We start from the raw sequence: 11,121 nt of genomic DNA, 5'->3' as shown, positions 1-11,121 counted from the left end.
GAAGAAACCGGTTATCTCATGTGTATCCGGCTTCTGCCCCAAGAAAACTCTGAATTTCTAACTTTTCATTGCTCAAAAAGTCCTCACTCTATAATTCTTAACTGAGGTTTGATATACATCAAAACGCACATAGTTTAAGGTTGCAGGTTGGTGAGTTTTGGGGAACGTATAACCTTTTCTCTAATCAAGGCAGAAAAGGTTTTATCATCCTTGTGTCTGTCCATCAACACTGATTCTTAACCGTGCTTAGGTGTTGTAGCCTTGTCATATCATGTACTCAACTCATTATGTCATATAAAACTCATCCTTCCCAATGTGCATTTTTAAACTAAGCCTTAATTATGAAAAATAGTTAAGCACAACATTAAGGAACACTGCATAAAATAACAGTATCCGTGTAAGATTTTAAGAAATAAAGAGAAAACCCAAGGCTTTGTCACCACTATTCAGATGCGATCTTTTTTTTCTTATTTCTAAAAACTCACCTGTTTTTATACTACTTCTCCAAAACAATGCCAGAAATCAATTTTGTACTTTTAAAATATGATGTAATTTTTCATCTGAATTTGGGATGCAGTATTGTAATCAGGCTGTGTTCCACAGTGGAAAACTCAGCCCAAACACTTCCACTATGTTCCATAGTTTTGCGGTGCCTGTGAATTAGCCAGATCAGCTCTGTACTTTGATTCACTATTTTTGGGAGCCAGGGCATGCATTTAATCAGCTTTCCAGAGGAAGAATTTGGCTTCTTTACCAATGTAAACACTGAAGGGGCCACTCTGAGCTCTTCTTAGTTCTTAACTCAGGTTTCTCGGTCTCTTAGGACTTTGGGGAGAAAATTTGAAGGAAAGGAAGAAAAAAGATCCAAAATAGATTTTGTGGCATTGACTGTGTGTGGTCCACATTTTACTGACTTTTCATTTGTTAATCTTTTTTTTTCTTTTTTTTGCTTTTAAAGAATGAAAAAAGATATTTGAATTTGAAAATCCCATTAACTGCACTGAACATCTGTGCCAAAGTAAATCTTTGAACTCTGACTCTTGTCTAGATCAATTATGAAGGCTGAATTATAGTTTTCAGAAGGCTTAAGCTTTTTTAATTTTATTTTTATTGAGGTGTAATTTACTTATAGTAGATTCACCCTTATCCGCAAAATTCCACGAATTTTTGACAACTATATAAAATCGTGTGACTATCACTACAATCAAGATATACAACAGTTCTATCAGCCCCCAGGCCCTGATAACCAGGAACCCACTTTCTGCGCTGTAGTTTTAGATTTTTAATATATAAAACTGTATCCCTTGAATATTTTGTTTTTGTCAATGCAAAAGATGTTATATAAAAATTTGATGAAATTATTTAAAATCATAGGAGAAATGTTAATGTTGACTGTTTATAATATTCTCAATTTTAAAAAGGCCATCTTAAGTGGTTATAATTTTTTTTAATTTTTATTTATTTATTTTTTTAATGGTGACATTGATTAACGAAATCCAACAAGTTTCAGCTGTATACTTTAACAGTAAGGCATATGTGTATTTACACTGTGTGTTCACCTCCCATAGTTAGATCTCTTTTTGTCACCACATATTGATCAATTCTTAGTTTTCTGAGGAACTTCCATTCTGTTTTCCATAGTGGCTGTACCAGTTTGCAGTCCCACCAGCAGTGTATGAGGGTTCCTTTTCTCCGCATCCTCTCCAACATTTATTATTACTTGTCCTGTTGATTATAGCTAACAGATATGAGATGGTATCTCATCGATTTGCATTTCCCTAATAGATAGTGATGTTGAGCATCTTTTCATATATTTGTTGGCCATTTGTATGTCCTCTAGGGAGAAGTGTCCGTTCAGGTCCTCTGCACATTTTTGATTGGATCGTTTTTGTTGTTGTTCTTGTTATTGAGTTACATGAATTCTTTGTATATTTTGGATATTAGGCCCTTATCAGAGGCATTGCTTGCAAATATATTTTCCTATTCTGATGGTTGTCTCTTTACCTTACGGTTTCTTTTGCTGTGCAGAAGCTTTTTAGTTTGATGTAGTCCCATTCATTTACTTTTGCTTTTACTTCCCTTGCCTTTGCGGTCAAATTCGTAAAAGCCTCTTTAAGTCCAACATCCTTGAGTTTAGTTCTTATGTTTTCTTCTATGCACTTTATTGTTTCAGGTCTTATATTCAAGTCCTTAATCCATTTTGAGTTAATTTTGGTGTGTGGTGATAGACAACAGTCTAGTTTCATTCTTCTGCAGGTGGCTTTCCAGTTTTCCCAGCACCATTTATTGAAGAGGCTTTCCTTTCTGCACTGCGTGTTTTTGGCTTTTTTGTCAAAAATAATTTGCCCATATTATTTTTTATATTATAAAAAACCCAAATATGGGTTTACTTCTGGACTCTCGATTCTGTTCCACTGGTCCATGTGTCTGTTTTGCTGCCAATATCATGCCGTTTTGATTACTGTTGCTTTATAGTATAATTTGAAGTCAGACAGAGTGATGCCTCCAGCCTTGTTCTTTTCTCTCAAGATGGACAACATAGTTTATACGGACCTGATTTTTAATTTCAGATTACCTAGTGAATGGTCAAAACATAAAAAAAGTCAGGCGTGCAGGCTAAAATTATTTTCCCTGATGCTGACATTACACATATGTCAGAGCCAACACATTAATATTTATTGATGAACAGTTGATACTTAGCTATTGTGATGTAAAGTCTGCAAAGTACCTGTGAATGTGGGAATTAGGTTTCATGCATTAGGTGTCATGTCACATTAGTATTTTGTTCTTCTGGAGGATATGGGGGAGCCAAGAGATCAGTCCAGCTGAAATATTCTCTTGGTCCTCAGACTATAATCCCTCCTCATAACATCCAGTATCACCTGGTCTCAGTTTATTCCTCCCATCAATTTTCTCATTTCCAAATGGTTGATTCTTATACTTGCCTTCTGCAATAGATTTCTTTGGTGGAAGAAGGAGACAAAATTTCACCCACCTTGCCATATCTGGGCTCCCGCATCTCCCTTCTCTCCCAACACCCTTCAGCTGCAAGTGCCCTGTGAGCCAAATTGCTCTTCACTGCCAGACACCTTTTACTTCATGTTGTACATTTGGAGAAACGGAAGAAGAAGATGGTTAGGTTTTGCAGGATTTATAGGTAATTGAGTAGCTGTCTGCTGGAGAGACAGTATATGGGTCAGGGTTGTGGATGTGACCAGGGCAGCACCAACCCTTTGGCGCTTTCCTTGCTGAGCCCTAGAGCAGTGGTCCCCAACCTTTTTGGTGGCTATGAGAATCTAATGCCTGATGATCTACAGTGGAGCTGAGGCAGTAATGCTAGCGCTGGGGAGCGGCTGCAAATAGTGCTATGCAGCCTGGTTCCTAACAGGCCATGGACCTGTACTTGTCCGCGGCCTGGGGGTTGGGGACCCCTGCCCTAGAGCACATGACCACTGACATCACAACTACATCCCTACTCATTTCAACCAGGAAGGCAGTTATTTTCTAGAATGCGGGAGCCTGTGAGAAATAGATGATGTAGGCTGTGGGGTTCCGTAGCAAGCCCCATCCTTTCATTAATCAAGATCATGTGATCTTGGGCAGTTAATATACTTTTTTTGCACCTTTCTCTCTTCATCTATAAAATGAGGGTAAGAATACCTCAGAGATTTGTCGTAGAGATTGACGTTCAACATTTCACCCATTCTACAAATATTTATTGAGACTGGCTATTTTTCACACGCTGTTCTGAGAGCTAATGATGCAATAGCTTCTTCTCTTAAGAAGCATGTACACTCTGGTGAAGGAAGAGACAATAAGTATGCAATGTGACAGGTGTAGTAAGTGCTATGAAGGAAATTCGAGCGATTCAGTGAAAGTAGAGTAAAGATTAAGGGTTCCTATTTGATATAAAGTGGTTAGGAAGGTCTCTCTGAGAAGATAATCATGGAGCAGAGGCCTACATAAAGTGAGGAAGCAAGTTATGCACCTATCAGGGTGGATTCACCCAGGCAGAAATAGTCCCTGCATGGACACTGCGTGGAGTGTTTGAGGAGGCCCCCAGTCGCCAGTGAGGCAGGAGCATGGGGTTGAGGGGAGGTGATGGGGGAGGGGGAGGGTAGGGAGAGGGGAGATGTGTGAGGAGGGGTGGGCAGATGAGGACAGCCCTGTAGCCCATCATGAGGGCTGTGGATTTTGCTCTAAATGAAGCCATATAAGGGTATTGAAAAGAGGAATGACAGATCTGCCTTTTATTTAAAAACAATTCTGATGAAAATAGACTAAAGGTGGGGAAAATATGAAAATAGGTAGACTAGTTAGACCATCATCTCAGTAATCTAAGTGTGAGATGGTGGTGGCTTGAACTCAAGTGATAGCTACAAATGTAGTAAAAAGAGGTTATACTTTGAAGGTAACCAATAGGATTTGCTGATGACTTAGATGTGGGGTATGAAAAAAACAGAGGAGTCAAAGGTGAGCTCAAATTTTTGGCCATTGCACCTCAATGCAGGAGTTTCCATTTGCTGAAATAGAGATAGCTCCAGTACAAGCGAGGTTTGGAGGGAAATTAAGAGTTTATTTTTTGGACATGTGAAATGTAAACCATCCGTTAGTTATCCAAAAGGAAATGTCAGCTAGCCAGTTGAATCCAGGAGTCTGAGTTCAAGGGGGTGATCGGAGTGGAGATAAACCTTGGAAGATCGTCAGCGTGGAAGTAAAAGCTGAGTGAGATCATCAAGGCATAGACTGTTGATGGAGGAGGAAAGGAGACAGTCATGGGCATCCTGACTTCTGAAGTTGCAGGTGGTGAGGAGGAATCGACAAAGAAGGCTGCTGAGTGAGGTAGACGGCAAGTGATGGGAGTGAGTGGTCGATTACCTGTATCCAGTGCTGTTAGTAGGTGAGTGAGAGAATGACTGAGAAGGGACCACGTTTTGCAGTAAAGTGGACATGAAGTGCCCAGGACAGCCTTGTTTAATTAAATAACTGGTATTTAATTAAATTTAGGTCTCTCCTCATCACTGATTTTTATTTTAAGGTTTTGATGGCAGAAAAGCTCACCCGAGTAAATGCCTTAGCCAATCTCCAGGTTCCTGAAAGCGTTACTTGGAGATATACTGTTCTAAATCACTCCTGCATTAAACTCATTTAAGACAAGCTTGAGCTCTCCTGGTGAGGCTGTACCCGCCTGCCTTAAAATCACATGACTTCTGAATTGGGAATGATGTATCATCTCTTTAAAATATAAAAACAGTAGCTCAAATGTGCTGTACTGTGTTGTCTAATGAAGAAGGAAGAAGAGGAGGAGACTAGCTTTTTGAGGACCTTACCATGTTCTCAGCACAATGCATTTATTTCTCCTTACCTACATTTGTAATATTTACAAAATGTCAAAATTTGAGTCTCCTCTACCATGGTAGAAGTTACTTGTTTTTTTTTTTTTTTTTTCCCAGCTTCATGTCTCAGTTGTAGTGAATTAATGGAGCCCAGCAAGTCCCCTCTGTGTCTGTCTACTGTTTTCATTTTACAAAAGCCAACTCAACATATTTTTAAGCCCCTGAAAATTTTTTATGGTGGTTCTGACCAAGTTTTATTCTTATCAGTGAAGGTCACATTCAGAAAGTTGTTTAATACCACACAGTTTACAAAGCACTCTATTATACAAAAAAATATTTGGGCCTTAAAATAAGTCTGCGATGTAGACGTATTAGTTATATGAACTCGATGTAACTTTCAAAAGTAAGTACTCATCACTCCCTCTTCTTCCTCTATATCCTGTGCTATGTTGCATTGTATTCTTACTTAGCTGCAGATGATATGCTAAACTGTCCCTATGTTTAAATAAATGTTGAGAAATTAGACCCTTTATACTTGGAAATAAAATGGCTTCCCATACGTCTGAATTATTTATTGGCTATGGGCTAAATTATTATAATAGTGGAGATAGGGAGGTGGGTGATAGGTCTAGGTATAGAAAGATGGGGGGATACTACTGGAGAAACAGAAGTTCAAGTCTAGACTGTAACAGATTTCACAGCAAAATGTACAGAAATGGGGACAGACAGATTCTTGCTTTGATCTAAAATGTGTTTCCAGCCTGGTATTGAAGAACTCTTGCAGATAGGTTGTAAGGATTTGAGCTGGCAAACTATAACTCACATATAGAATTTCCATTTTGTAAGAGGATGCAGGTAAGTTTTTGAGTATTCCTCCTGTGTCTCACTTTGCATAGTTACCACACAATTTCCTTTGCCTATTATTTTTCTCTAATATCTTCAACCTCGTGTAATTACAATTGACCCTTGAACAACATGGAGTTTGGGGGCACCTCATTTAACTCGACTCCCTAAAAAGTTAACTACAGTTGTCCTTCGGTATCCATTGGGGATTGGTTCCAGGACTGCTCCCCACCCCAGCAGATACCAAAATCCGCAATGTTCAAGTCCCTGATATAAAATAACATAGAACAATGCATACAACTAGCCCTCTGCATCCATAGATTCTCGACCATGGATCAAAAATACTGTATTTAAAGAAATATGGTTGGTTGAATCCATAGATGCAAAACCCAAGGATATGGAGGGCTGACTGTATATTTATTAAAAATAATCCTCCTCCAAGCGGCCCCTTGCAGTTCAAACCCATGTTGTTCAAGGGTCGGCTGTACTTTGTCATATTCAACCTTGCATTATATTCGATTGTGCATTGAGGAATGAATGTGTAAATCGTATATTATCTTGCCTAGCATGTTATAAGTTTTTTAAAGGCTAGATGATATGTGATTCACCTTTGTTACTTCTCAGAGCCTAGCTCAGTGCTTTGTACAAAGTAGGCACTCAAAACTTTTATTGAATAGACTTGAATTAGTGTTGGTAACTTACGTTGGCTGTATTATTCAGTGATAAATATAAAAGGAAAACATATAATAGTAATTAAAGATATGACCTTATTGACTTTCTTTTTTACTTATTACCTTTATTTAATAGGTACTCTTTTGGACACTTTTTATATTTGGCTGTTTACCAATGTACCTTAGCAAAACTTACGGATATTAGTTGCCTTATATTTTTAATCCAACTTTTTACAAGAGAATTGTCTGGTATTTGTGGGCCCATTGTGAATATAACCAACTCTTAATACTTTCAAATTATTTAAAAAAAAAAAAAACCACTTTATTTGGCGGCTTTAGATATATTTACTTCTGTCTCTTGGTTTCAGTAGTAAGCCAAATGTCCTGGAAAGTCCATGACATAAATATAAATCTCATGAAAAAAATGGAGTTATCCATTTTCAAAAGCCAAAATCACTCTTTACTTAACAAAAGTCAGCCTTTAGATTTTAAATTATAATCATTAAGTCTGTGTATACGTTGACATTTTAATAGGAATTATCTGAAGTTTTGTTTTTTTGTACATGATAGTATAGGGAAACCCAAACATGAGTGGTTTCTACAGAAAGACTCCGAAGGGGACACACCCTCACTTATCAACTGGCCTTCCAGGTATCGCCCGCGTGGAAATTCTTGGCTTTTGTTTTGTGAGTGCTTCTCCTCTCCCCGCTGCCTTGCCTCGCTGTTCCCCACATCACCCAGCACGGACTCTCCTCCTTCTAACTGCAATGCATTTGAAAATCATGTGTCCGAAAGGTGCTGCTGGACGTTACCTGCTAATCATTTGCTTTTCTCCTTCAGTTGCCCTAATCCCTTCTAATAGCATATCCTCTTGCTTCTCTTTTAGAAAATCTTTTGGCTGTCCCTCCTGTTTTTCTCATCTCTCACCAGCTCACTGACTGCCAGGTAGAGGCAGTGGTGACGACCCACCTGGCACCTCTGGGTTGCTCTCCTCTTGAGGCCGGCTAACCAGCTAGTGTCCCATCTTGTCAGCAACCCCCACCCCCATCCCCACCCTTCACCTGGCACTTCCAGCCTCCTTGTTTTCCTGTCTCCTCATCTCGCAGCCAATAGTTAATTTCCTACAGTTACATTGAGGGCCTGTGGTATTAAAAGCAGACAAAAACCCCTATCATTTCATTTTCAAGGTTGGGGGCAGGGAGAGGCAGAAGGAGTAAGAATGAGTAAGTCATTGGCAGGACAAAGCACCCATATATTGAGTTTCTAACAGTCACTTTGTTCTCAGCTGAGGACAACATTCAGATTGTCTCTGATTAGAAGGACACATTCCACAGGAGAACTTGAACCACATTTCAGTCTCCTTTTGATTAACAAAGCTTATAAATATGAAAACTGGCTAGTCTGACACTGCCTAGGCCCTGAGAAAAATAACAACTCAGAATGCTTTTTTTTTCTGAATCGTTCAGAGTAACTGCCTCTCATGTGTGTCTTTGATTTTTCTATAATGAAGTGCACACAGATATCCTGTATCTTATGCTGAAAAACATGTAGGAGTTTATATCAAATTTAGCCAGGTACCTTTGTCATTTAAGGAAACAGTCTCTTCCAAAAAGTGTATATCAGAAATAATAAGTTTTGCTGGCTAATCTTAAGTAAATAAACGTTTACATTCTCTGAGAAATCGCTTTTCTCACTCCAAAGGCATTCTTTATTTTTTTAAAGATTATCCCCAATTAGGAATCCATTCTTTAGCAGTTTCAGTGACTTCTCCTTTCTCACTACATGGTATTTCAAAAAGTAAAAATGAGAACTAGCTAGCACTGTTAAATATTTACTCTTTACTAAGCACTAAATCATGTGCTTTGCAGATATGACATTATGTGTTGTCACTATTATTTCCATTTTAAAAGATAAAGCAACTGAGGCAAGAAAGAGAACCTGAGACCACGTGGCTGGAACGGGCCGAGCCAGGCTTGAAGCCGAGTGTCCTCGGACCCCGCAGCCAGAGCTCTTGGCTATTTTGCTTCTGCAGTAATAGAAAAATAGAAAAGTAGCTTTTAAAATGGATTTCACTTTTACTCTCAGCTATTTCAATAGCTCTAGAAACAACTAGAGCAGTCTCTTTTTAGATTACTTTTTAACTAACGGCCTAATAGCAATTCCGGAGGAGAGAAAATGTTTACGTTATTAATTCTTACAACCAATTTTTTTTTTTCTAACATTCTTCTTGGTGCTGCAATTATTAGTAGTCACAATGTCCAAACTGGTCACATATCTTCTGAATGAATGAATGTGGTCTGCATTGCATGAAAAAGCTTGTAAATGTTTAGTTGAGTGCTTGAAAACAGGTGATTGTTGTATCTTAAGCTCAATAAAAAAAAATAATAATCATAAATGCTCTTACATTTCCAGGAGACAATGAAATTACATTTGATCAATAGGTGTTTGTATGCCTGGAAACTACCCCCAAGATGCAGATACATGCAAAAAAGCTTACCATTCACAGCATCAGCCTCAGTGTGCCCTCATGCATACTTGTGGTATATATTAAGAAATTTTTTTTGTGGCCTCTGGGTATTCATTTATTCATAAGGCATTCATTCTCTCCCCGGACAGCATCTGACCCCTCTCAGTTTTGCAGAGGGTACAATCAGTTTTGCACCACACCGGCATTCGAATGCACATTCAGAAGCTCGACTGAGAATCATTCATCTCACAAGCTGTGGGTTTCTGGCATTAACCAGCAGAAATGCTTTCTCACAAGTCGTTCTCTCTTTGGGTTGATTTCCATTCACTGGTAATCCATGATCTGCGCATGCTTCCTTCCCATTGAGCAGTTACTGCACGTTGCAACTTAAATCCTTTTTCTTTCTTAAAGAGTTAAAGTTAGAGAAAAATTGGTGAAAGAGGAGAGTGCTCGCAGCAGCCCCGAACTTGGCTCAGAGTCCTTAACTCAGAGGAGACACCAGCCCGTGCCGATGCCCTACCTGCCCTTTCAGTCAGAAAACTCGGCCTTTGATAGGGTCACGGGCAAGGCGGCCGGCTCTGCGCGACAGCCGATCCGTGGCTATGTCCAACCAGCAGATCCCGTTCACACTGCCGTGCTGGTGACCTCAGAAACCCCAGAAAATGTGTCTGAGTGCAGCTGGGTGGGGTCAGCCGCCCAGAACGTCACAAAGCCTCCCACCTTGAAGGTTCTTGAAGACGAGAGAAGGGATACCCCCGTTCTCCATATTTGTGAATCAAAAGCAGAGGAAGACGTGCCCTTCACTGAAGCTCTCGAGAAAAGCAGGAAAGCGCTCTCGGCTTCAGAGGATGGCGGGCTTGCGGGAAGCCAGGAAGACCCTACTGGAGATGAAGACCTTGGTGAGCCTGCTAATAGCACAGTCACTTTAGAACATCAAAAGGAACCAGAAAACTCATCACACCCACCTCAAGTTCAGCACCAGTTCACTGAGAGAACCGGCAAGAGCCAAATGGTTTTGTATGTTCAGAGCGAGCCTGTGTTCCAAGATGCCGGAGCTTCAGGTCACAAACAAGAAGCATCTAGGAGGAAGCACAAGGTCCTCACCCGCTCCCTGTCTGACTACACGGGCCCCCCTCAGCTCCAGGCCCTGAAGTGTAAGGACCTAGCTGCCAAGGGAGAGCCGGAGATGCAGAGTCCCAAAGCGGAGGGGCCCCAAGTAGAAGCGAGCATGCTGGACACAAAGGTCTCTGTCGCCCAGCTCCGAAATGCATTTCTGGAATTTGCCAGTGCCAGAAAGAAACCCGAACTGTAGGTGATATTTCAAACGTCCTCCTGATGTGTCACTTGCACGCCCTTGGCAGAATTATTCACTTCTCCACTTGTGTTGTGTCCTGCATTGAGTCATATTTAAGCTTAGCTCACAAGTGTGCAGGGCAGACCATATAGAAAACGGCTTCAAAACTACCATTCTGCTTCCGCCTACTAATGGGGAGCTGGAGGATTGGGTCTCTGGAATGTTCCACCTCCTTCACGTGCATGGTAGAGGCGTGCAGTGGGATTTGGCAGTGTCTGTGCCTTGACTCACTGAGATCCATAAACCTTTGCTTTATTCTCTCTCTCTGTCTCCTCGTTTCCCTGCCATATACTCTTTCTCGATGATTCTAAAAGCCAATCGCGGGTTGAGAGGTCACCCAGAGGAGTTGGCTTGCCTACCACTGTGGAACGGGAGAGAGGGTCCCGGAAACCAAGACGGTATTTTTCTCCTGGTGAAAGTAGAAAAACTTCCGAGAGATTTAGAACTCAA

General features: G+C 40.4%; 1 protein-coding gene across 1 annotated transcript in view; it reads left to right on the top strand.

The window, feature by feature from the left end:
* SVIL (supervillin) overlaps positions 1-11,121 on the top strand; it is an 87,102-nt gene that overhangs the window by 28,082 nt on the left and 47,899 nt on the right. The window contains exons 7-9 of the mRNA XM_023536190.1: positions 7,421-7,501; positions 9,729-10,625; positions 10,986-11,108. Of these exons, the coding sequence (XP_023391958.1) occupies positions 7,421-7,501; positions 9,729-10,625; positions 10,986-11,108 (1,101 nt within the window). The remainder of the gene's footprint in view (positions 1-7,420; positions 7,502-9,728; positions 10,626-10,985; positions 11,109-11,121) is intronic.

The sequence above is a fragment of the Pteropus vampyrus genome, unplaced genomic scaffold (genome assembly GCF_000151845.1).
Source record: "Pteropus vampyrus isolate Shadow unplaced genomic scaffold, Pvam_2.0 Scaffold150, whole genome shotgun sequence".
In the NCBI taxonomy this organism is placed as follows: Eukaryota; Metazoa; Chordata; class Mammalia; order Chiroptera; family Pteropodidae; genus Pteropus; species Pteropus vampyrus.
This window is presented reverse-complemented; position numbering and strand designations above follow the sequence as displayed.